Source organism: Papaver somniferum, chromosome 7 (genome assembly GCF_003573695.1).
Source record: "Papaver somniferum cultivar HN1 chromosome 7, ASM357369v1, whole genome shotgun sequence".
NCBI lineage: Eukaryota > Viridiplantae > Streptophyta > Magnoliopsida > Ranunculales > Papaveraceae > Papaver > Papaver somniferum.
Window position 1 is genome coordinate 126,602,834 of NC_039364.1, and position 25,229 is coordinate 126,628,062.

At 36.5% G+C, this 25,229-nt stretch overlaps 1 protein-coding gene and 2 non-coding genes across 5 annotated transcripts; all 3 read left to right on the forward strand.

Moving 5' to 3' along the window:
* The first annotated feature begins 827 nt into the window (after positions 1-827).
* LOC113298371 (THO complex subunit 2-like) lies at positions 828-19,453 on the forward strand. Of its 3 annotated transcripts, XM_026547097.1 has the most exons (33): positions 828-1,352; positions 1,440-1,565; positions 2,518-2,559; positions 3,237-3,296; positions 3,377-3,439; positions 4,211-4,291; positions 5,200-5,274; positions 5,358-5,405; positions 5,592-5,660; positions 5,773-5,906; positions 7,998-8,073; positions 8,926-9,119; positions 9,777-9,857; positions 9,968-10,181; positions 10,273-10,515; positions 10,600-10,680; positions 10,772-10,891; positions 10,973-11,032; positions 11,494-11,621; positions 11,860-11,956; positions 12,042-12,170; positions 12,952-13,055; positions 13,192-13,372; positions 13,841-14,022; positions 14,178-14,784; positions 14,930-15,034; positions 15,721-15,876; positions 15,961-16,041; positions 16,162-16,599; positions 16,796-17,905; positions 18,321-18,573; positions 18,873-18,914; positions 19,016-19,453. In XM_026547097.1, the coding sequence occupies exons 1-33, from the start codon at positions 1,218-1,220 to the stop codon at positions 19,051-19,053; spliced, it is 5,553 nt and encodes a 1,850-aa protein (XP_026402882.1). In that variant the 5' UTR covers positions 828-1,217; the 3' UTR covers positions 19,054-19,453. The 3 variants fall into 3 exon arrangements, with proteins under 3 accessions (XP_026402882.1, XP_026402880.1, XP_026402883.1); XM_026547095.1 differs by lacking the exon at positions 18,873-18,914 and having other exon boundaries at positions 18,321-18,616; XM_026547098.1 differs by lacking the exons at positions 828-1,352; positions 1,440-1,565; positions 2,518-2,559; ... (6 more) ...; positions 5,773-5,906; positions 18,873-18,914 and adding an exon at positions 6,231-7,329 and having other exon boundaries at positions 18,321-18,616; positions 19,016-19,232.
* A 678-nt stretch (positions 19,454-20,131) lies between these two features.
* LOC113300833 lies at positions 20,132-20,216 on the forward strand. The gene has a single exon (XR_003335944.1). It is a non-coding gene; the product is annotated as a small nucleolar RNA R38 (small nucleolar RNA).
* Positions 20,217-20,237: 21 nt separating this feature from the next.
* Positions 20,238-20,314, forward strand: LOC113300878. Its single transcript, XR_003335984.1, has one exon. It is a non-coding gene; the product is annotated as a small nucleolar RNA snoR20a (small nucleolar RNA).
* The last annotated feature ends 4,915 nt before the right edge of the window (positions 20,315-25,229 follow it).

Here is a 25,229-nt window from a genome sequence, read left to right on the forward strand (position 1 = left end):
GCGGGGTTATTTATTTATCGATAAATGAATATTTTATTCATTTATCGATAAACGAATATTTATTCATTTAAACAATATTTTCTTAATTAAGAAGTTAAATTGTACAGGAGTAATGTACAAGTATACCTAGGAAATATTGGTCAAAATTCTTATCTAATTCAATTAACATTCATTTTCTTTTGAATTAATTGGTGTCATTTCTAATTTATGTTATAGAAATGTGATGGACGTCGAACATCTTTTGAACTATCCTAACGAGAATGATGCAGTTATGGAGTCTCCAACAGACGAAGAAATTATTGCGTCAGTAATGAATAATGAGAATGATCCTGAACCAAATGATAGTAGCATCGTACCAAATGTGTCATCTAGAAATGCTTTTCAAGCGACGGTTATATTAAAAAATTACAACACGAGCAAAATATTCCAGAAATTGTGCAAGCATTGCATAAAATTAAGGATACGGTGCATTTTGGTTTGGGTGGAAGAAAAATACAATCAACCATAGATGATTTTTTTAGTTCATTCCTACATATATTTTTATGTAAAATTTTCTGATTATGTATTTTGGTTTGTTTATATATATATTTTTTATATATAATTCAGTGATTATTCGTTTATATTTCTATAAGGCCTTTAAGGATCCATTTTTTTTATTCATTAATGCATTAAGCGAGGTTATTCATTTATCACCTTGTCCCAAATCAGCACCGGAAAAATTATTCGTTTAACGAGGTTATTCATTTATGAAACATTCATTTACAGAGGTTCGACTGTATAGGTCGAAACAAGACCTACATATATTTGTTTGCCTACCGAAAATATCGAATTGCACCGCACAGTTCCTAGAACCCAAACTCCCCAAATCACCAAACCCTCCTACATATATCGATCAAATCTATTTCCGTGTCATGCCTTCTCAAACAACTATTTAACCCCGCTGATAAAATCTCTTCCTTCTTCTTCTCTTTCGTTCTAATTCACTCAGCCAGAGACATAATCACCATCAGAAGAGAAGAACAAACAAAAAGTAAAATAAAAATCAATCTTCAAACCTATTTCCCTATTCGCGAAACCCTAATTTCTTCTTTCTATTGCTCCAACTTATGGGGATTCCGCTACTCTTGAATATCTGGCTTTGGTGATTCTAAATCTCAGTTCAACTCAACGTAGTCTTTTTGTTTTTCTCCATTGTTTTGTTCGGCTATCGATTTAAGATGAGCCTTCCGCCTATAGAATGTAAATTCATCACAGAAGAGTGTCTTCGCGAATGGAAGAATGGAAACACTAACTTTATGCTACCAGACTCGGTGCCGATGCTTCGATTTCTATATGAGCTTTGTTGGACTATGGTACGGTTGTCTCTATCATATTTATATATTCTTTGATAGGTTATATTTGTGATTTTGATTTCTTTTATTTCTTTTGGTTTGTGTTAGGTCTATGGAGACTTGCCTTTTCAGAAGTGTAAAGTAGCATTAGATTCGGTTGAATTTTCCGACAAGACAACAAATGAAGAGATAAGTTCAGTTTTTGCAGATATTGTGACTCAGATGTCTCAAGATGTGCGTTTCTCTCCCTACTTCTTGTTTTTCATACTAATTCTTGGTCATCGAACTTGGTGAAAAATTAGTTGAATTTAACTGCTTTATTTTCAGTATCATGTTTTAGTTACTTAATTTGGTTTCATGTTTAGTCTTTGTTGTTATAGTTTCCAAGTGTTGCTGTGCAACTAGGATCTTGTTATTAGGGTCTGCAGCATACAGGCTCTGGTTACAGTAGGCCTGAAAAATCTGCTCAGCTATGCAGGCTAGAATTGGTGCTGTATTTGTTGAACTATTTGACATGTGAAAGATTTTTCTTTGAACTTGTGAACAAGCAACTAAATTAACATACATAGAAAAAACCACAAGTGAAGGATAGTTCTTATCATAAATAACAAAGAAAAAAGAAGTATAAGGAATGTCGAAATTCAATATGAAAGTGAAATTGAATTTCAGAAATATTTTTTGTTTTTTAATCATGACCAATTACCGCCATTTCAGACAGCATCTGCCAGCACCAACACCATCGCTATTCATAAAAATGTCCATCTTTGTTAAGAAGTGACCCTTCTTACTTGAGCTCATATACAATAAACTACTAAACTGCTATTTCTCTTGTTTTGGGAAGAATATATACTTTCTTCTGCCTTGTTTCTTTTCTGTCATACACTGGTACAACATAAATAATGTACGTAGAACTGTCTAATTCACAGGCTCAGGGCCATGTTCGGGCCTTCAGTTGTTGGATTCTCTTTCTCGCACATGTTGTTATAATTTTATTTAGCAGTTGTTTCTGCCGCCTCAGTTTCACTCTCGATAGTTCAATTTCATCATATTGTGGAGATTGGAGAAAAGACATTTTTCTTATGTTTCTTTTGCTAATTGTAGTCTTCATTCCTCTTTGCTTGTTCTTTCAAATTATGTTTTGATGTGGACTTTATTACTCATTGAAGTACATAATTCTTCAATGCAGCTTACAATGCCTGGGGAGAACCGTGCGCGTCTTATTACAGTGGTACGTGGTGATTTATACAGTCATACGAGTTTCTCTATTATCAATTTTCTTACTTTCCACTGCATTGCATGCGTTTTTATCACCTGACCTTTGTAATAGTTCATAGGAGCAGATCATTATTTGTCACACAGTAGCATGCACAAATATTTTCCATAGTTTTGGTATTCTCTCTCTCAGACTAAATTAATTTGTGTATCATGCTATAGCAAGAAGATGATATATGCACACTCTTGTTATCTCTTCTCTGTGTATGTTCATTTGAATACTATGTACACATTCTGGACTTTCCAAGTATCCAGTGCGTTAAGGAATTCTTATTATATAACTCTGGTTGAGCATTTCTTTTCCTAGAATCACTGGCCAACGTTATAGCATCAACTTGATCCTAGAGGCATAAACAAGCTAATCCATGGAATTATGTGTAACAAATTATAGTTGTAAAATGCAAACTTTCGTGGTATAATTGATTAGCTTCTGCAATATTTGTATGAGGTTGGGTAGTGATCAAATCAATATTTGTGTTGTGGTTTGTAGATGCAGACTCTGTTGCTAGAGATAACGAAAGATTTCTGATTTTAATTTTGTTTTCTGGTTATCTGTTTTTTTTAACACCTATAAATTACAATGGAGACTCTGATTATGATTATCTTAATTTCTCCGTCATCTCTTTCCCATAGGCCAAGTGGCTGGTGGAGTCTGCGTTGGTTCCATTGAGGCTTTTCCAGGAGCGTTGTGAGGTGAATCAATCATCATCTTTTACCGCTTGTCTTTCGTTTTCTTAGTGTTTTGTTTTCTTATGTTATTTTTAATGTCTCAGGAAGAATTCCTCCGGGAATCTGAAATGATCAAGATAAAGGCACCAGATCTGAAGGCCAAGGAGGTGGGTGAAACAAAACATGTATTATTGTGGTTTAATTTAGCGAAAAGTAATTAAGTTGTGTATGAGGTACTGTGGACATGATGGAAGTTGAGGGACTAATTGGTGAAATTAATTAGGCAGTATTGCATGGCAACCCTACAAAAGCTGAGGAAACTCTTTATAGTTTTGTCTTGACGTAAAATGGTTCTACAAATTATGTGGTAGCCTTGGAACCTGAGGGTCGAAACTATGGCGAGAATCGTTGTTACGTATATTCTCGCTGGTAGATTTAGTTATAAAAGAATAAATCTTATCCTGCTTGAATGATGGGTAGAGCTCCAAGTGGTGCATCATTGCTGATGTGGCCGTCACTGTGAAGCAGGACATTGCTTAAAGCTTCCGATTTAGATATCTGATATGGTTTTTACTTTAGGTGAGAGGCATGGTTTTATTTTAGGTGAGAGGCATGGTTTTAGTTTAGGTGAGAAGCATATATGTTGAGGATAGGGTAAATGCAGCCTAAGAGTTTTTTCTTTCTTGAAAGTTCAAAGGAAATCATTGTAGAACTCTCCCCAACTAGAGAAAACTTCTTCTTGTAATTTGAGGCACTCTCTTAACATGGTCGTCTTAGTGGTTGAATTATGTTAGCTCAATCTGTACCATGATGATAACTGTGTTTTGGTGTTAGCGTGGTTGGTAAATTTGTGGTGCCTTATGACTGGTGAAATCATTTTTTACAACATTATGTGATATTTAGGGATTTGTTACCCTTCTATTACTTATTCATTGCAGGTTAGAGTAAACACACGGCTTCTTTACCAGCAAACAAAATTCAACCTTCTTCGGGAGGAGAGCGAGGGGTATGCAAAACTGGTAAGTTGTGAAATAACTTGTTGCTGCTAATATTTCCTTGCTTAACTGTGTTTTTACCTTATAGTTGATAACAGGGAAACAACCAATAATTATGTCGGAATAGGTAAAACTTTTGCGGGAAACCACAATTATACATTATTTCTTGCCCTTGACCATTCTCGTGTAGTAAGGAAAACGGTATATGGGCTTATCTGAGTAAACTTAAAATAATAATTGGTCACCCCTGACCTCTCTTTCAAACATCACATATGTTAGGATGCTTCTTTTTTATTGGTATTTAGGAATGTAATTTTGCAGCTCGCAAACTCAAAGTCCCATTTTTTTCTATGAAGGCTTCACATACACACCCATCTCCCTACCTTGGCTTTTTGATGGAGATTGGCTAACACGAAGGTATAAACTGACAGAAAGCAGAAAATAGGAGAATAAAACAACCATCAAACTGTACGATAAATTTAGTCCAAGGCACAAAGCCAAATTACTTTTTTTGATAAATCTGTAGATTATTTTCTCAAACAATAATAGAAGTCTGCGCCAAATGACACGATAATAACTATTTATACTAGAAGCGGACCCTATTGAAGAAACGTAAAGCTAACTACTAGTAAATAAAATCTAATAATAGCGCCAGTGAAGTGGAAATCTTAAAATGCTGCTGCATCAGTTTTATAGGTTAAAATTTCTTGAATCACCTACCCACAATTTGCTCATATGAATGGTCTATGACACATATACAAAGTGCTTGAGAGAGTGCAGCTATTACAAAATGTGTAGACGAGTTCACACTGGTCAGGAGCATGAACACTTTCATGTATATCTCAGTTGAGTCTGTTTACCTACAGGTAGAAGTTAACCTACCGTTGAGATGGATGTTTCCCGTCCCTTGATCATACCTGTTTTGTTTTCAGGTAACCCTTCTTTGTCAAAGTGGTGCCGAGGCTTTATCACAGAATGCATCGGGAGCAACTATCAGCACAATTAAGGTTACAAGTTTGATTCTGTTCTTTTCAAATACTTCTCTTTTATTTAAATACTTACACAATTCTCTAATGTACTATTTTTGCAGTCATTAATTGGACATTTTGATCTCGATCCAAATCGCGTGTTCGATATCGTGAGTTCTTTACTTTTCATTGTACCCTGATAAGAATATCATTGTTTTACTATTTAAATATGTGTTTTTTCGAAGGTCTTGAAGTTTATCAGATAAGAACTTTATTAGTTAATATAGTGAAATAATTTGGTACAAGTTCTTTTCTCATCATGCTTTATCTTCCATCAATTGTTTTCTGAGCACCAGGTACTGGAGTGCTTTGAACTACAGCCGGACAATCACCTTTTCTTAGACTTGATACCTATATTTCCCAAGGTATAAAGACAGCTTGGTCAATTACACAAGTGAAAAATTGTATGTGTTTTGATTTGTACCTTTTCATTTTCTGTCTCTAACTCTATATGTGTATTTGTGTAATGTGATACAGTCCCATGCTTCTCAAATATTGGGGTTCAAGTTTCAGTATTATCAACGTATGGATGTGATGAGCCCTGTTCCATCGGGGCTTTATCAGCTTGCAGCTGCGCTTGTTAAAGCAGACTTCATTAATCTTGATAGCATGTAAGTACAGGTTATTATATTCTATATTCCTTTTTCTTCTCTTGGTGTTTAATGAGGTTAACTTTGCGTAAGTAAATCTGCTATTCTGCTCAAACCAATCATCCGGCCTCCTAAGGATGTCGGTTGTAGTCAGTTCTTCTCATTCTCTTAGGGCTATTGTTTGATGTGTGATGCATATATATATTGTTGCTGCTGTTTATGAGAATCTTCCTGCTAACAGTCGCATTTCTTCCTTATAATTCATGGCCTTCTACTCATCATCGGTTAATGATACGCCACTGCTGAAAAGATTGAGTAGCAGAAAATGTCTGAAATTGAGCATCAGATGATGATGGAAACTGATCTGCTGCCAATGATTCCAATAATTCCAGTGAAAAACATTTTTTCCCTCTAAATTCCAGTTGGTAACTGGAGTGGTTTCAGTGAACATGGTTATTCAGTGTCAAACATATACAATTTTCAAGAGGAGCGGATTGGAACAAACAGGAGGCCTGTATAAAACACTTGAGAATCAACTAAGTGAATGAGATCTCAATCCCTGGTCATTGTTGCTACAAACCATAAACAAGTTACGTAGTTCTCTGGTCAGGATGTGGCTCTTCGTTAGCGTTTCATTTCGATTAATGTTGCTATATCGAAGACAATTCTATTCTGTGGAATTTACTCTGGAAGATAGTTTTGAGCTTATAAGCTTGTCTGCTGCAGGCAAGGAAGAAATCTCACCCTTAAGGCCTTACTGTGGTAATAGCATAGTAGACATGATGATTAGCCGTTGTGGAAAGTGTTTCTGAGTCGGGATTCAATACTGCTGTTCTGTTTTTAAAGGAGGAGGATTTTGGAACTTTAGGCATGCCTTCTTGCTGTTCAGATTTTATAAGCCTAGATGATACACAATGCTGAAGCACTTTTTCTTCAATTACATAAGGACCCACGGCTATTCCCCCAGAGTAGGCAAGTGGCTATTTGGACATCCAACTGCAACTGATGTTTGCTTGGCGTATGTGATCCTTCATTCGAAGCGGTTATGATGAGCCTAAGATACCATATGGGACTGAGAGGAAAATTTTGTGTTCGTTCATCAGAGTGTCTCAACTAACGAAATTGAAGCATATAAGCATCTTATCTGATGATGGAACCCTTTTTCGACAGTTCATTTTTAATCTAAGAAGGACCTGGCTTGATTCTCTGTTTCTTCATGGTGTGCCTAGGAGCAACTGCTGTTGGATTTTTATTCAGTTTTTAGAACTTTCAGTGGATGAGACTGGATGAGTTGTGTAGTCTGGGGATCATACGTTTTTCAATGATGATCTAATTCTTCTAAGTCTTTTTGTCGCTGTATATTTTGCATGTCTCCATGTAATGCTTCCTGCCATATGTCTACCCTGTTCTCTACCAAAAAATGGGGGTCCACTTCCACTTGAAAGTATATTCTCACTTTTGTTACATCATTGCTTTTGTTTTTATTTTGCAGTATCACTTTTTTGTGTTCATGTTGTGAATCTTTAAGCTTAACTTGCATTTCAATCTCCAATTCTAATTTGGCTGCAGTTAACGTCTTCCACAAAAGCAATGACAATATCTAACATTTGCAGTTGTGGCGTAAGCACTTGGCTTGTAGGTTTAGTGTAACAAGACTTGTCCAAAGCTAGAAAGGGTGTAATTGGTGGTGTGAATTCTGAAATTCCGTGCTGGCATATTTAATATTTTCAGATTAGGTTTAGGCTGGATGATTTGTTTCATTGGATCCTGACGTCGTATTCAGATATTTACCTGATCAGAGACCTTAGATTTAGTATTATAAATCTAATAGGTGGCAGATTTTTAGAATTTGTTTGCTTTGATATGTTACCACATCTTGGCAGAGTCCTAATTTCGTGTATGTGCAGCCATGATCAACTTGTCACTGGTACTGATTCATAGGTTTAATGTCGACAGCATAGAAGAGTTTGCCGCTCATATTCACTGTTTTATTCACTGTGTTCTCCTTATTCTTCCTTATTCTTGCTAGGTTTTCTTGCTTCTTGGTCTTACTTTCTTTTGAGCATCTTATGTGTTTATTTTGTTGGCTTATCAGTTACTTTTCCATCTCAGATATTCGCACTTACTTCCTAAGGACGAAGATGCTTTTGAACTCTATGACTCGTTCTCAGCAAAGCGTTTTGATGAGGTATACCCAGTTAATTGATCTGCATTGTTTGAATTACTATTACTAGTTTTTGACCCGTACTACATACGGGGAATCTTGTATAAAATTGTCTAAAAAATCTAATGAGTGATCAAGTTCTTAGGTTCTTAGAGAGTTTTCTTAATTATTATCACGTAGAAAGTTGTATAAAATTAGGCGACATTCCTTAGGTTAAGTTCTTAATTCTTTTTCTCATGTACTGGAAATTTTGTCTTCGTGTGAATCGCATCTTCTGAATCTGAATTGAGTTATGGGCTATATATATACATAAGTGTATTAGGTAATGGCCAGGCTAAACGATTTATTAGCGTTTAGAATGGGCATATAATAATACATATAAAATATAGCTGGTAATTAAGAATGGCTTATAATAATGTGATATGGTATAAATCTACTAGGGTTTAGTATGAGCTGGGTATTAAAAAAAGAGTGTAAAGATGGTGTAAGAACATTAATTATTAAAGAAATGTTGTATTTCTAGCGTTTAGAATTTAAATTAATTCTAATGGGACTGCTTTCAAAAGGAAGCAAGTATTAGGTGAGAGTGAATATGAAGCGAGTATTGCGTGAGAGTTGGCCACAGCTTGCAAAAAAAAATTCTGTACTTATATATGTATAAAGTGGATCAAACAACATCAGATCAAATACTAAGTCGTAATCTTAGCCGTCCCTAGTGAATGTGGTGCACTTCTTATTTTTGTTACAGTTTCGAAAAGAAGGCAAGGAAATAAAGAATCATGTCAAGTCCTCTGCAGACATTCTAATTCTCAAATATATATCGAATTCACTGGCACACTGTTTTATGCCTAATGCTTTTCTTTTCCTATTATGCAGGCTCACAAAATTGGCAAAATAAATCTGGCTGCTACTGGTAAGGACCTGATGGAGGATGAGAAGCAAGGTGATGTAACAGTAGATCTTTATACTGCCTTGGATATGGAAAGCTCTGCTGTTGAAGAACGTTCCCCTGAGCTTGTAAATAATCAGAGTTTGGGCCTGCTTAATGGATTTCTTTCTGTAGATGACTGGTATGTGTAGTTTTAACTCGCTAATGTACTGCTGGGGCATCTGGGCTGCTAATAAACTCATTATGACATCATAACCTGAATGCTACTGGCAAACATTGATAGTGGTCCTTAGTCCTTACCAATTAAAACCTAGAAAGCCTTTTTTTAAAAGATGTTCTGCTTTGTAAGGTCCAGTTTGTCTACTCTTTATGAACCCAAGCTATTCATCCTTCATCCTTCGTAGAGTTGGCTGCTAAATGTAGAAAATTCAGTCTGCATCCCTGGGTTACATGTATGTTACTGCAGTTTACTGTAAAATTACATTAGGAAGTTTTACTCTCTAAATCTATGGTTCTCCCATCTTGATATCAGAAGATACCCAATGTAATAGTCTTAATCTGAACCAGTCAATGCTATCATATAAATTAAAAATCAATACAATCTCTGGTGAGACCCATGGCAGAATCTTGATTCTTTTTATATAAACCATACACAAGTTCTACTTATATATATTTGCATGCTGTTAGATATTTACGACTCATCGTTGCTATTTGATTATGAACCCTCAGACCCATTAGTTATCAGAAAAAAAAAATACCAGAAAAAAAAAACAATCTCAAAGTCATCTAGCTATCATATTTAATAGTTGTATATAACAGCTGTCTTCTTATTTTACAGGTATCATGCACACATCCTATTTGATCGTCTCTCCCCTCTCAATCCTGTGGCACATGATCAGATCTGTAAGGGCTTGTTTAGGTACTTCCAAAATTTCAGTTTTGTTACTTTTTAAAATAGGAGAATGTTTCTTTTTGATATAGAACACATCTATTGACATCTGAGGCAATAAACTATATTTTATGTGTTAGGATTATTGAAAAATCAATCTCGTCCGCCTATGCTGCTGTCCGCCAAACAGATCATCAAAATCTCGTCACCTCCTCTGCTTCTGGTTACGATTTCTCAGAAGCTACAGATGGAACAACGCCAAAGACATCATTTATTCATCTTCCCAAGGAGCTATTTCAGATGCTTGCTTCTGCTGGACCTTATCTTTACCGTAACACTCTACTGCTACAAAAGGTGTGTCTAACAGCAATTTTGTCTAGTTGGAGGATTTGCTTTTCCATGCAAAGAAAAGCAGCTGTCTCACCATCTTAATGTGTATGAACAGGTTTGTAGAGTATTGAGGGGCTATTACCTATCCGCATTGGAACTAGTGAATTGCAGTGGAGGACCAGTTTCTCTTGCATCTACGACTGCTGGGATTAGAGATCCTAATCAGCACTTACGAGTTGCTAAAGCAAAAGTTGAGGATGCTCTTGGTACATGCATACTTCCTTCATTGCAGTTAATACCCGCAAATCCTGCAGTGGGCCAGGAAATATGGGAATTAATGTGTCTTCTGCCGTATGAGGTCAGTAATTAGATGTTTTTGTCTTTCATTCAGATCTTGCTAAAGGGTCATAGGGAAACATGTTTGACGAAACTCGTTTGCTAGGCGCGTTATCATTTGTATGGTGAATGGGAAAAAGAAAATGAGCGCATTCCAATGGTTTTGGCTGCAAGACAAACGGCAAAGGTATTGGATTCTAATTGAACAGAGTCTTTTGCCTATTTCTTGCATTCTTCTTGCGCTTTCCTGGTTTCTTAACTGTATTATTCTTCTGTAGTTGGATACACGGAGAATCTTGAAACGGCTTGCGAAAGAAAATCTCAAGCAACTAGGTCGAATGGTGGCAAAACTTGCTCACGCCAATCCTATGACTGTATTGCGGACGATTGTTCATCAGGTACATTTTCTGATGTTTAAGAAACTGAGTTCATTAATTTTCTTGGTGGTGTTCATGATTTTTCTGAACTGTGATATACAGATTGAGGCATATAGGGATATGATCGCACCTGTTGTAGATGCTTTCAAGTACTTGACACAGGTTTGAGTCCCCTGTAATCCTACACTATAAGTTTCACCATTATGATCTTCCATCTGTTTACTGCTTGTATGTATGTAGGCTCAGGCGGGGGTAGATGGTCTACTTCCCTAATATACTTGATACACATCTGCATATTAATCTATCTGGAAGTGCAGTATTATATTAGTCTTTTTATGGAATATTCTTGAATTTTTAATACTGTAGTCTGGTGTTGAAAGAAATTAATTGTCATCAACTTATGCAATTTAGGAATTTAGAGCACATTAGTATAGACAAATTTCATTCATGGAAATGTTGTAGTTTGCTATGTTATGATTTGTTAGATATGTGCTTTTGTTTGTCTCCAAGGGAGTATTTACAGCATTCCTTTTAGTGTGTATATCCTTTTAGATATTGGATCATGTGTAGATGCGTATAATTTTAACTCTGTTTTTAATTCTAAGATTATTCTTCAATTGTAGCTGGAATACGATATTTTGGAGTATGTAGTAATTGAAAGGTTGGCACAAGGTGGGCGCGATAAACTAAAAGATGATGGTGTTAATTTGTGCGATTGGCTTCAGTCTTTGGCTTCCTTTTGGGGACATTTGTATGTATTATATCCTCAAGTCTGCCACCTTTTTTCCCCATTATTAAATACTGAAACCTGATTGAGAGGTTTTGTTAATTTTTCATTGGCCTTCCATGTAATTACTGGGGGAAATGCTTCACCTCAGTAGTTTTGTGATGCTACTTCCCTTGATATATCTGATGGATAAGATATATATGCCCACTTGAAAGTGTATTAACCATAACTTGGATGTACTGAAGCCATTTTTCTTGTGTAGGTGTAAGAAGTACCCTTCAATGGAATTAAGGGGTCTTTTCCAGTACCTTGTTAATCAGCTGAAAAAGGGGAAGGGAATTGAGCTTGTCCTCTTGCAGGTGTGTATTTAGAATCTTATGTAGTGATGTTTATCTGGGCCTCTACTTGACATGTTGATGAACTTGCACTCTATGAAACCTACAGGAGCTTATCCAGCAAATGGCAAATGTTCAGTATACAGAGAATATGACCGAGGAACAACTGGATGCAATGGCAGGGAGCGAAACACTACGCTATCAAGCTACTGCATTCGGAATGACCAGAAACAATAAGGTTCTTTTCTCGATTTTTAAGACTGATTTCCTAAGACTGTACCTCCCTAGTTCCTGTTAAAACAGACTGCCCTTTTAATTGCTATATATGTATGTATGCAAACCAGCAGACAACATATGCATTCTGCACTTCAGCTATGCCATTTCTTAGAAATCTTCTACTAAGCCGAAAGGCGGATTTATGTTATTTTCTTGAATTAAATGTTTTCTGACTTTTGGATTTAAGTTTTTGATGTTGTTTTTCAACCGCTAAATCGCTTACCCGGGGGTACCCCGTCATTTGCTAAGCTTTAGTATGCTGAATGGTCCAAAGCATAGTGTGGAGCCGTATATTGAGTTAGGTTTGCACTTTAGTGAGAAGCTATATATATGCCAGAGACAGTGCCCCGAGATTATTTTTTGAGGTACACATGTTATCGGTAAGGTTGCTGCTCTGCTGCATCCTGAGGGTATAGGAGAGAAAATGAACCTTGATATATTACTTGTTCGCAAGTAATATTCAAAAGGGTACCCTCATGCAGGCAAAATTTAGTTAAGGGTCATTAAGTGGGGTTGTCCTTGTGGCGGGCGTTAACCTATAACATGTATGGTTAGTAATGCAATACAGGGCTTAGGCATACTGTGCTTACCAAGTTTTCTTCAAATAGATAGACTGATTTTGAAAAGCAAAACTTTCGGATGTGTGCTCTTTAAAGAGTATAATAACAGAATTGCCTGTGCTTTTTAGTTTATCTTTTAGCTTGCTGACTATTGACTTTGAGGATCATACTGTATATACACAGGCATTGGTTAGATCTACCAACAGGCTAAGGGACTCGCTGCTTCCAAAGGATGAACCTAAGTTGGCACTTCCGCTTTTGTTGCTCATAGCGCAGCATCGTGCTCTGTAAGTTATTAGCTTATGTTAGATGTATTTGCTAAAAACTCTTGTGATCTTTGGAGTTAACATAAATGATATGCTGGGTTGTACTTTATGGTTATGGAGACATTTGAGGTGATCCTATTTGCTGTGTGCTATTCAGGGTTGTCATAAATGCAGATGCACCATACATTAAGATGGTCAGTGAGCAGTTTGATAGGTGTCATGGGACTCTTTTGCAGTATGTGGAGTTTCTGAACAGTGCTCTAACTCCAACTACTGCCTATGCTCAACTGATACCTCCGCTAGAAGATCTTGTACACAAATACCACCTTGACCCAGAGGTATGTAGATTTCTTAAAAGTTGTTTGTATTTGTTTGTTATTGTTGGTCGTGTTAGTAGTTTACTACCTTCTGTTGATATAGATCCATTGACTATTACTGTCTGTTCAAATTTTCTTGGCCTAGTCGCTAAGAACTTCATAGGGATGCTAAATGCAAACATGTGGAGTATCTGTACAAAGTATAAAGAAGTTCTTCTAAGATTAGAAGTTTCATTTAATTGTTTCTCATCATGATGTAAATCGAAATGGATCAGTTTTATAGAAGGTAATCCCGATTGTACAATTGTACATGTGGTTGTGTTCTTCTGAGAAACAACCGTGCCTGTTTTTTTTGTGGTATCGTAGGTTCCACAGTAGTTGATGCTACTATCTACGATAACCTTAAGTTATAGGTATCCCTGCTAAAAAGGTAATATTCTTGTGTAGTGTACTTGTATGACTGTATTGACAACTTGTATTCTTACTCAGGTGGCGTTCTTGATATATCGTCCTGTCATGAGGCTGTTTAAGTGTGCAAGTGGCTCTGATCCTGATGTATTCTGGCCGTGTAATAATATCAAAGAGACAAGTATGTCAAACACGCAGTCTGAATCTTCAATCCCAACTACTGAACTGGTTGTGGATCTTGGTTACGCGCGCAAGCCTATCATGTAATAGTCATTGACACCTGTGTACTGCTATCTATCATCTACTTAAACTTTAAGTTCTGAACTAGTGGACTAGAGTTATAGAAGCAGTATATTTTTTTCTTGTATCTTTTTGTGGCTGTTAATCTCTAAACCCAGGTACCTCTCATTTTTTACAGGTGGTCAGAGCTTCTTGATACAGTCAAAGAAGTGTTGCCTTCGAAAGCATGGAATAGCTTATCTCCCGATCTATATGCCACATTTTGGGGACTCACACTTTATGATCTATATGTTCCTAAAAGTCGTTATGATTCTGAAATCGCCAAACAACATGCCGCTCTTAAAGCATTAGAAGAACTTTCAGACAACTCTAGTTCGGCTATTACCAAAAGGAAAAAGGATAAGGAACGCATTCAAGAGTTGCTAGATCGTTTGACTTATGAACTCCGCAAGCATGAGGAAAATGCCGCATCTGTGCGCCAGCGGCTTGCCCGGGAAAAAGACAAGTGGCTCAGCTCCTGTCCTGATACTCTGAAAATTAATATGGAATTTCTTCAGCGCTGTATTTTTCCTCGATGCATTTTCAGCATGCCAGACGCTGTTTACTGTGCCCAGTTTGTGCGCACTCTACATTCTCTTGGCACCCCATTTTTTAACACTGTTAATCATATTGATGTCCTAATATGCAAGACCTTACAACCAATGATCTGCTGTTGCACCGAATACGAAGCTGGCAGACTTGGAAGGTTTTTGTTTGAGACTTTAGAGATGGCTTATCATTGGAAGGTAAATCCTTTTAATTTTATTTGCACTCTGGGTCTTCATGTGTACCATATACCGTAAAAATCATGCCTTTTTGCCCCCACAATATTTGGTGATAATGATCTGGAAATAATTGCATTCTCACTGGAATCTTGATTTACTTTCTCAGAAGAAGGAGTCAACATATGAACGTGAGTGTGGAAATATGCCAGGGTTTGCCGTCTACTACAGATACCCAAACAGCCAACGCGTCACATATGGCCAGTTCGTCAGAGTGAGTTTTTTGTTTTCTTCATTAAATATTTGCTTTCTCTGGTAATTGTTACCATCTAAACTAAGTAAACAATAAATTTTACTAGGTTAAAAGTGTCTGGACCAGCACTTTTGGCGTTTTGATTTGCCCCGAACTAAACAGTGTTTGTGCACATTTAATCTTTATTACTCTCTTTCTTAGTTTGTTTGGATAGGTTGTTCGAGGAGTAAATGAGTTCGTTTATGTATACCTCAACCTTTCAAATGGTTTCATGGCCATAACTAAATTTATGATAAGGCACATTAGAGAATCGATGGGAAGTGAAAGTTAAATTGGAGAACAAATTAGAATTTACTTGAAAACTGTCTATCTTTACTATTATTATTACTTCCAGCAATTCCAAACTGTCTATCTTTATGATTATTTTACTAAATTAGGCCTACAAAATCTGATTGTAGGCCTAAGCATAGATTTTAAAGAAACCTTTCCTCTATCATGTGTGATAGAGGTCGTTCGCCTGTTGCTAGCCAGCTATATGGCTACCTAATTTGTGTGTACAACAGAAGAAGTAACTTTCATTTTCATTTGATGAGACATTTTTATTTACGGCTCCTGTGGTTTACATGTCCCTTGTCAAAGCTAAAGATCTGAGAGAAAGCTGTGGCTGCAAATATGTATGTTCTTATGTCAAATCCTTTTCTTGTTAGGTACACTGGAAATGGAGCTGTAGAATAACTCGATTGCTGATACAGTGCCTGGAATCAAATGAGTACATGGAAATTCGAAATGCTCTTATTATGTTGACGAAAATTTCAAGTGTTTTCCCAGTTACTCGAAAAAGTGGGATTAATCTTGAAAAGCGGGTAAAGAGGCGTTCTTCTGCTTCTTTGTTTTCTTTACTATGGGCGTCTGTGATGATGCTCTTACAAATGTGATTGTTTTTTCAGGTAGCTAAAATTAAAGGGGATGAGAGAGAGGACCTCAAGGTATTGGCTACAGGTGTTGCTGCAGCTTTGGCTTCACGAAAGGTAAGTTATAGAGGAACTTCTTTGGTACTTCCGTGTCTCTCTCACTAAATTTTCTCTTTTAATCTTACCAGTTCTGTTTAGTAGTAAATCTGCTGGCTGATCACTTCCCTATAACCGCAGAGTTTGTGGGTTACCGATGAAGAGTTCTGTATGGGTTATGTTGATCTAAAACCTGCAGCTGTAACAGCTTCAAAACCGTTAGGTGTTACAGTACCAAATGGTTCTTCTCTTAAAGCTCCTCAAATGGAGTCTGCTGTAATGAAGAATAGCACGATTGCAGGCCAACTTAATGATTCTGGAAATCTGAATAAGGACCCAACCTTGAGGGCAAGACCTCTAGATGGGAGACTGGACAGAACAGAAAGCATTACAGTACCAAAATCTGATCCAGAGCAACCAAAGCTAAAAGGTGGCTCACTAACAAATGGCCTGGAGATACAATGTGTGTCCACCGTTGCAGTACCATCTGGGATGATCCAGAAGCATACAGATGATCCTACAAAAGGCCAATGTGATGAGACCATGGCTAAAGTTGCTCAAAAGACCGGGGACTCTGAGGTATTTTTTTAAGCATACATTATTTGGAAATAAAAGATGGTTTACACCATGTAGAATTAATATCTGTTTTGGCAAGTAAATTACTTATCAGTAGGTCCTTAGCGTCAGAAGTACTTGTGCAAAGTTTTAGAAATTAATAAGTGGGCGGCTAGTTTATTCTCTCGTTACTTGCTAACCTGTTTCAAATTATTCACAGCTGAAGGCTACAACCAAAAGATCAATTGGTGCTCCTCTTACAAAACAGTCTAAACATGACGGAATTAAGGACGAAAATAAATCTGTTAAACCTGTCACTAGACATGCTAGTCCTCTTGTAACATCATCCAGTGAAAGAGATCTCCCTGCGTATCCTGCGGATGGTAGGCAAAGTGCACCCTCTTCCACTGCTACAACAAATGGTAACACAGTGCCGCTGTCCTCTAAAGTTTCAAAAGCGGAAGGTGGTGCTACTAGGCCCTCTGAACCTAGGGTTTCAGCTGGAAAAGAAATAGATGATGTCGAAGCTTCTAAAACTGCAAATTTGTCGTCCTTTCCAGAAGATTCTCTGACTGCTTCAAAGTCTATGGACAAGCAGCAAAAGAGGGCCATTCCATCTGAAGAATTGGATAGGCTGAGCAAAAGAAGGAAAGACAATAATGTAAGAGATGGAGATGGTGAAGGTCGATTTTCTGATCGAGATAGGTCTATGGATGCACGGTTCCCTCATGCTGATGTGGACAAAACTGGAATAGATGATCAGGGTCTCAGTAGAGCCACTGAGAAGCTTTTAGACAGATCGAAAGAAAAGGGCAGTGAGAGGTATGACAGAGACCACAGAGAAAGATTGGAACGACCTGATAAGTCAATTGGGGATGAAGTTCTCAGTGAAAGGCCTAGGGATAGGTCGATGGAAAGACATGGAAGAGAACGTTCAATTGAAAGAGCCCATGATAGGAATTTTGACAGAGTTGAAAAACTAAAGGATGATAGGTATAAGGATGATAGGAGTAAACTTCGTTACAGTGAGGCGCCTTTAGAAAAATCCCATATCGATGACCGTGACCGTTTTAACAGACAAAGCTTGCCTCCACCGCCGCCTCTGCCTTCCCATATGGTTCCCCAATCAGTTAGCGGCAGTCGGAGAGATGAAGATGCCGATAGAAGGGTCAGTAATACCAGACACATGCAAAGGCTCTCCCCTAGACACGAAGAAAAAGACCGTAGACGGTCGGAGGAGATTTCTTTAGCTTCGGATGATGCAAAACGAAGAAGAGAAGAGGACTTCCGTGAAAGAAAGCGTGATGAGCGAGATGGCTCAGCAATAAAGGTACAATTTGGCACCTCAATCAGTTGCTGTTTTTCCCGTTTTGTGCTGATAAATGTTATTTTTTTGCCATATTCTGGGATTTCACGTGTTTGTTGTTCTTTAAACAACATTTATCATTTAGGTTCTGTGAGAAGCACCGCACCTTTCATGTGTGCCTCTATGGCATATCGTGGACACAGTCTCCTAAACATCTAATTTGAAGTGGGGTAGTTGTATGTTTTTGTGCAGCTATAATAAGTATTTCAAAGAACCACCTGGTTTCATAGTTGTTATGTTGGACTTGGAGTTATACTGTGTACTTCTGTTTTTCTTTCTATTGTATCAATGTCTTCCATTCAAGTGCAAAACTGTATTTGTCATCTTGGAACATTACACTGGAGATCTTTCTTAGGTTTTGTTGATGATGTGTATTCAGGTGGAGGAGAGAGAAAAAGTAAACATTGCGAAGGATGACTTGGACACAAATGCAGCATCGAAGAGGAGGAAACTTAAGCGAGACCATCTATCATCTTCTGACGTCAGTGAGTATCCAATGGGAGTGCAACCCCTCCCTTCCGCTTCTGTTAGTGTGTCACAGTCATTGTACGATGGGAGGGAACGGGCAGAACGGAAAGTTTCAGCGATCCAACGAGCAGGTTTCCTTGAGGAACCTTCGCCGAGAATGCATGGTAAAGAGGCTGCCAACAAGATAACCCGTCGTGATAGTGAACAGTATCCTTTAATAAACTCATAAATATTCCTCAATTCATAGAATTTTATCACGATTTTCTTTTTTTTTTTTGTTTACTCTTCTAATATCTACTTTTTTTTTTCTTCTTCTTCTTTTTTTTTTTGACACAATATCTACTTTTCTTACTACTTACTGTTTCGAGGTTTTTGAATATTCCATTCTGATTTCAGACTTTGTTTTGGGTTGTGCTTATAATAATTTCAGATTTCATTTATTGATCAATTTCTTATTTTCCAGATTTCAGTTTTCCCCGGAGCTTTTCTGCCGTAAACGTTTTCGGCAAGTTTTTTTTGCTTATAATGTTGCCCACCAATTGCATTTATTTAAATATTTTCTTTTTATTTGGATGATATAATAAATCCTTAACCACCTTGGTTCAGACTTTATGACAGAGAATGGGACGACGACAAGAGGCTGAGACCAGAACAGAAACGAAGGCATCGGAAATAGTTATGTTATTCATGGTATCTATTGTTCAACTGCAGGAGTGATAACAGATTTACTTCAGTTTTTTGCCTTCTGATCTATCAGTGTATCATTTGTATCCGGATATTTTTCTGTATATATCCAGATTTTTGATGTTCTTTGTACAGGATATATCATATTAGGCTAGGCATGTTTCGCCCTCGCATACAATTAATTTTGTGGCCATGTTACCCAGAAATCTGGCCCTTATGACAGATTTGATGGGATCCCAGCTTTAACTCCTGCACCACTTGGAAATTTATTGAAATAAGTGTAAAGATCTTGAAGGAAAAGAAACAAAAAAGAAAGAGCACGCCGGAGTTCTTTTCCGACTTGATAATTTGTTGCTGGCCAATAATTTGTTGGAATAACATATTGACACCTGAACCTGATGGGTAATCTGGATGTTTCTATTGGTTCTTGGCCTATGAGTGATAATTTTGCTATTCAATTCTGGCTAACCTAAAACAAAGAGACCCGACACCTTTTGGATAATTCTCCAATCCTCCCAGATGACATCCCAGCTTATGTCATCTGGGTTGAGAGGTCAGGGGGCTCCACAAATAACAGGTCAGGTATGTGGGTGGCGGGTGAAATTGTTTTTGCTTAGGCAGTTTCAATTCAATCAAAATTACATATTCCATATGTAATTGAAATATCTATGAACCAGGACACCACAAGATCACACTTATTGTCATGATTTAAACTCACTAATAAAAATGAAAATTATAAATCATACAGAGTTTGCAACAAGCTGGGTTCCAACACCTTTTTGAATAACAACTCCTACTCATAATAATGTAAAAAGTAAAATCACGGGCTAGACTTTGTTGTCGTATCATCTCGATCTTGTATCCATAGTCAATCACACAAGTGACCCGTGACCTTGTTGTTGTATTGTCTCGATCTCGTATTCATAGACGATCACACGAAGTGTGAACCGAATTGTTGTATTGTCTCGACTTTGTCCATAGACGATCACATTCAGATGATGACTTATATAACTCTGGTTTTGATTTTTAATTAATATTGTGTGTGGATGATGAAAATATGAAATTTACAGTTATCCCTGTCTGAGTAAAGTAGTGCTGATTTTTCCAAATCTCTGACACCAATTTTTTTGATTTTGATTGAATAGCCGGTGATGATAGTTTTAATATGGTTGACAGAAATGCAATATGTTCAGAAAATCATGAACTAGGACGGTCTGAGGCTTTGATTTATTTTTGCATCTTCCTTGATTTTTCTGGTGTACAATGTTAGTTTGTTCGATAAGATGACATGGATGGAAAACTACGTAGGACTTGGAATAGTTGGCTAGAGACTATGGCATGAAACAAAATAGGACAACTAATTGCTAATGCAAACAAAATTGATGAACAAAAGATTGTAGTGTATTTGAGTACCTCGTCTTTTCATGTTGGCAATTAATCTCACACTATTATCAATTTATGTTTACAGAAGTTGTGTTGAGCATAACATATGAGTTTCGGGTTTAAAATTTTGTTAATCACTCATTTTTTTTGTTTACTAATCCCGGATCATTGGTTTCAAACATGATATTTTCCTAGTATATATGAACTACCCTTGAAAGCGCTCTGGAACTAGAAAACGACCTTTAAAAGTTGTAGTACTTCACATGTTGCCTCGTATTTTACATGTAGTTCATCACATGTAATACGATCTTCAAAGATCGTCGAGTCTAAGTTAGTTGTCTTGTGGCACGCATAAGTTAAAACCTTTTGTTGTTGTTCTTTTGTTCTTACGAGAGGATGACAACACACATGGAGAGAGTTCTTATTTGAACTTGCGCTTAATGATATATCTTTCTGGGAAGAAGCGGCTGCGGAAATTAAGGTAACGATTTTTATTTGTTAGTTAATCATTTTCCTGTTTAAGAAAAGCATGTTTATATTGCATATATTTTGCTCTTTCTTAAAAAAATGTCGGTACAATTGATATTGGTTCTGGTTAAGAAAAACTGTGTCAATTTATTTGGCTTATGGTTTGGTATCTTCTTTATTGTTGGGTATCAAGTGTTTTTGCTTAACGAAATTCGGTGCAATTGCGGTGTTGTAATGTATACATTTGTTTCAGTTGCTTCCGATTAAGAAAATAATTGTACAAGTCAATTTATTTTGGTTTGTATGTATTGTTTATGGCTTAACAAAATACGGGATCATTTGTATAGTCCAAATCGATTCCGGATAAGAGAAACTAAGTTAATTCTAATCTTAGTTAGACTTATCAAATTGAAGGATTCGGTTATTCAAGTCTAATCGAATTCCTTGACAAGAAAAACTAGTTAACTAACCTAGTGTTTGTGTTGTCTAAAGGGAAAGGTCTAAGTTATTCTCTGAATAATTAGAGCCTGATGAGAGAAATAAAGTTAATTCTGATCTTTATTTTGATCTTATCGAAACAAGCGGTTGTACATACGCAATCGGTAAAACAATAGAATTAAGTATCTTAGCCGATTTGTTGGACCACAGGGAAAATTGCTTCGAGCAATTGTTTCCTTGATAACATATTGAAACTAAATTACTTTTGTAGTTTCGGTTTTACTATTGGTTATCTAAAATGGTATGTGAAACCTTCGTGCTTACTCTTATAGGTTTGTACAAGTCTTATAGATTTGTAAGATCATTTCAGTTTGTCCTTTATTTGCTCGAACCTTTGTCATTTTGTGACAAAAAGGGGAAGAAATATATGGAGTAAAAAAGTGATTTTTAATCACTAGGAAAGGACAATTGTACTTAAACGTTATATCTTAGGAAAAAGTAAAGCATAGACTAGGGGGAGAATACTACACATCATCCCTTATGTCGTTTTTGTAGTATTTCATACTACAAAAGGGGAATACCAAAGATGCTCGGATTGATTATTTACCTAGCTTGCCTTTAGGGGGAGTAAAAACTTTTGTTATTCAAATGTCAACAACGGCATGTATTGATTGAATATATGAAGGTTATTGTGTTGTTGAAACTTGGAATCAAGCGTATGAAGAATGAGTTATTTTGTAATTCGTTTGGCTCCATATGTAAATAGAGTTTTGTCAATTGACAAATGGGGGGATTGTTAGAGCATAGATCGGTTAACCCACCAAGCGTTGGTATGTCAAGTTTGATTGTCATATTTTAGTATCAAAACTCATCTAGCGTCACTTGATTAAATACTAGAGTCAACTTCTTTTAGGTTAGAGTAGAAAGTCTAGGAGTGTTGAGACATACAAGTATTACTCTGAAGACCTGAAGAATGAGAAGAAATAACGACAACGACGACATCATCTTTCCACTTGAGGTTAGTAATATTGACTTGAACTTGTTTCCATTCCTAACGTATCTTTCAAGTCGTGCTATATTGAAAACATAACATCCGAAGCTTGTATATAAATAAATACTCCAGTGGATAGACATGATCATAATAATATGATCATACAAGGAATTACATTATCGAAGTATAACGCTTATCTTTTGAACTACGTAGATATGACATCGACATAATCTTGTATATAGTTTTATGATTATGTGTACGGGTTTATGGTGAAGATTTCATCCTAGGAAATGATGTTTACATTTGTTTAAAGGAAGTAGGTTCGTGAACTTGTTTCATGAATTGAAAGGGAAATCAATAGGTATATTGGTCTGGCTATACATTGCATATTCTTTGGATGACCAATACGTGTGAGTTGGTAGAACCGATCTTAACTCAGGTTATGTATCTTGGTATAACCGATCACAATACCTAGACTTGTGATTTGGTATGACCGGTTCTGGTAATTGGTGTAACCAATCCTAACTAATCACCATAAGATGGTATGATCGATTCTTGTAATTGGTGTGACCGATTCTGGTAATTGATGTGACCGATCATAAGAGGTTGTGAGACCGATCCTTGTAATTGGTATGACCCATCCTAGTAACTGGTATGACCGATCACAAATAGATACTATGTTTAGGTAGAACCGATCCGAAACCATGTATGTGACTTGGTAGGATTGATCACACCTGACCATTATGACTTGGTATGACCGATCACACAGTAGTCTTGGAATTTCGGTAGAACCAATTCCAAACTTGTTTGGAAGTGTGGTAGAACCGATTCCAAGATGCAAATCCGTTTTTCCATGAATTACATATTTTCTTCGTGAACTTGTACAGTTTCAGTTTCAGAATTAGGATTTGGTGTGTAAAGATGTCAACATACTTTGAACATGAGCATTAACTCTTTTCATTTATTGTTCAAAGATATTCCTTGGTACTCAAGGTGATCCTGTAGGACCTGTACCCAAATAAATTGAGAATCTTTTAATTAAGGTTTTTGGTTTTATATGCTTAAATTACTAGCAATTAATGCATAACTCTAGAGAATAAAAATTAGTAATGTGCATTTACTAATTTGAGATTTTATATGAGAGATTTCGGAAAATATTGAACAACATTTATTGGAATTAGGAAAACCGAATTTGAGTATTCATTGCATATCTTAAGAATAATTTCGGCTTTGGAAATTCCTTGGTGTCCAAACAACCCCGGTCTATAAGTACTTAAGTTTGCATTTCAAGCAAACTATGTTAAAAGCCAGGAAAACTTCACTTTTTGTTGTTTATGGTGGAGCCGTATATCCGGAGAGGAAAGTACCCTAATTACGTGAAATATCTTACGACCGCTCGTTTAAAGACTTTTGTGGGATCAAGAAGATCTATTAGTACCGTTGGTGGGAAACTAGAATTTGCATTGTTGTTTTAGTTTTCGATTATTGATTTACTTGACTAACGGTTGTTGAATCTTTGATTGCACCTAGTTTGTTTATTCCATGATCATTCTCCTCTGATACAAGGTCACTCAAACTAGATCAAAGATTTAACGTTTCTACGAATCTAAGTTATTCTAGATCTGTAAGATAGATTCATTGATTTGCCATTGTTAATAGACTCCGTTCTATGAGACAAATCAATAAGGAATCAAGTTTCTTTTTGCAGGTCATGTTACTTTGAAGATTAAATCGAAGATTGAAGACTTTGAAGATTTGAAGACTTTATTCTTGTGTTTTGATCTTGGTGTGACTTTCTGTGACTTGATTTTTTGGGATTAAAAGGTTGTTAATTTTCAATAAACATAAGCCTTTTGAGATCACCAAGTTGTTTGTGATTCTTTCATAAACTTTGTAATCAAGATTGATTATTTCAGTAATCATTGTCTTGTTTGATCTCTTAACCTAGGAGCTTCGGATCTGGTAACGAATCTTAAAAATAGAAGATCCCTAACTGTGCTTTTATCATATATTTCGGTATTGTGATTAGAAAGTAAGTTTAGTTACCTAACAGTTTTGATCCTTTATTGTTTGAAATACGATCCAAAGGAATTTTGTCTTACTAGTTAAAGTATTAGAAGTAGAAGTTATTGTGAACCATTAAGAAAATATACTAGATTTAGTCCTAAAGAGAACGTAAGTTCTGCTAGGATATCTAATATCGAACGTCTATTGAGAACTTCGGTTCTGCTAGATGTTATCTAAACAAGAATACTGCTGAAGCTGAGTAACTAGGAATTTAAATTGCTTGGTCTTGTCTACACGAAGTTGCAGGTTTACTTTTTGTAGCGTCTTAATTCACTGAGTATTCAAAACTGGACTAGATCCCGTGGTTTTTCTACAAGATTGTAGTTTTCCTCGTTAACAAAATTTTGGTGTGTGCTTTACGTTATTTCCTCATTATAATTGTCTTTATATTATAATTAAAGTAAATACACTTGTACGTTAACTTGACACTTGATATTGATTATATTGTGTTTCGGTCATGTACCGTAACTATTATCAAGTGAACATCTTGTTGTTGTATTGCCTCGATCTTGTATCCATAGACGTTCACACAAGGTGTATTGTGATTCTCCACTTGGATTTTATTTCTAACATTATTAGTCCAGTCCGGACTAACCCTATTCCAAGTGGACACCGTATTGAAATATTGCTTTAGTGATTGTTGCTTAAAGAGGTTTATACACGGTGGGTCTTGAATAGGTTGTGATCAAACGAAAAGATTTGGTGTACTTGGGTACCCTCGTCATTTCACAAATCATTAGTTGCATCGTCAATTGACCAGTCAAATAGCGTTGAAAAGCTTGCGAGTCA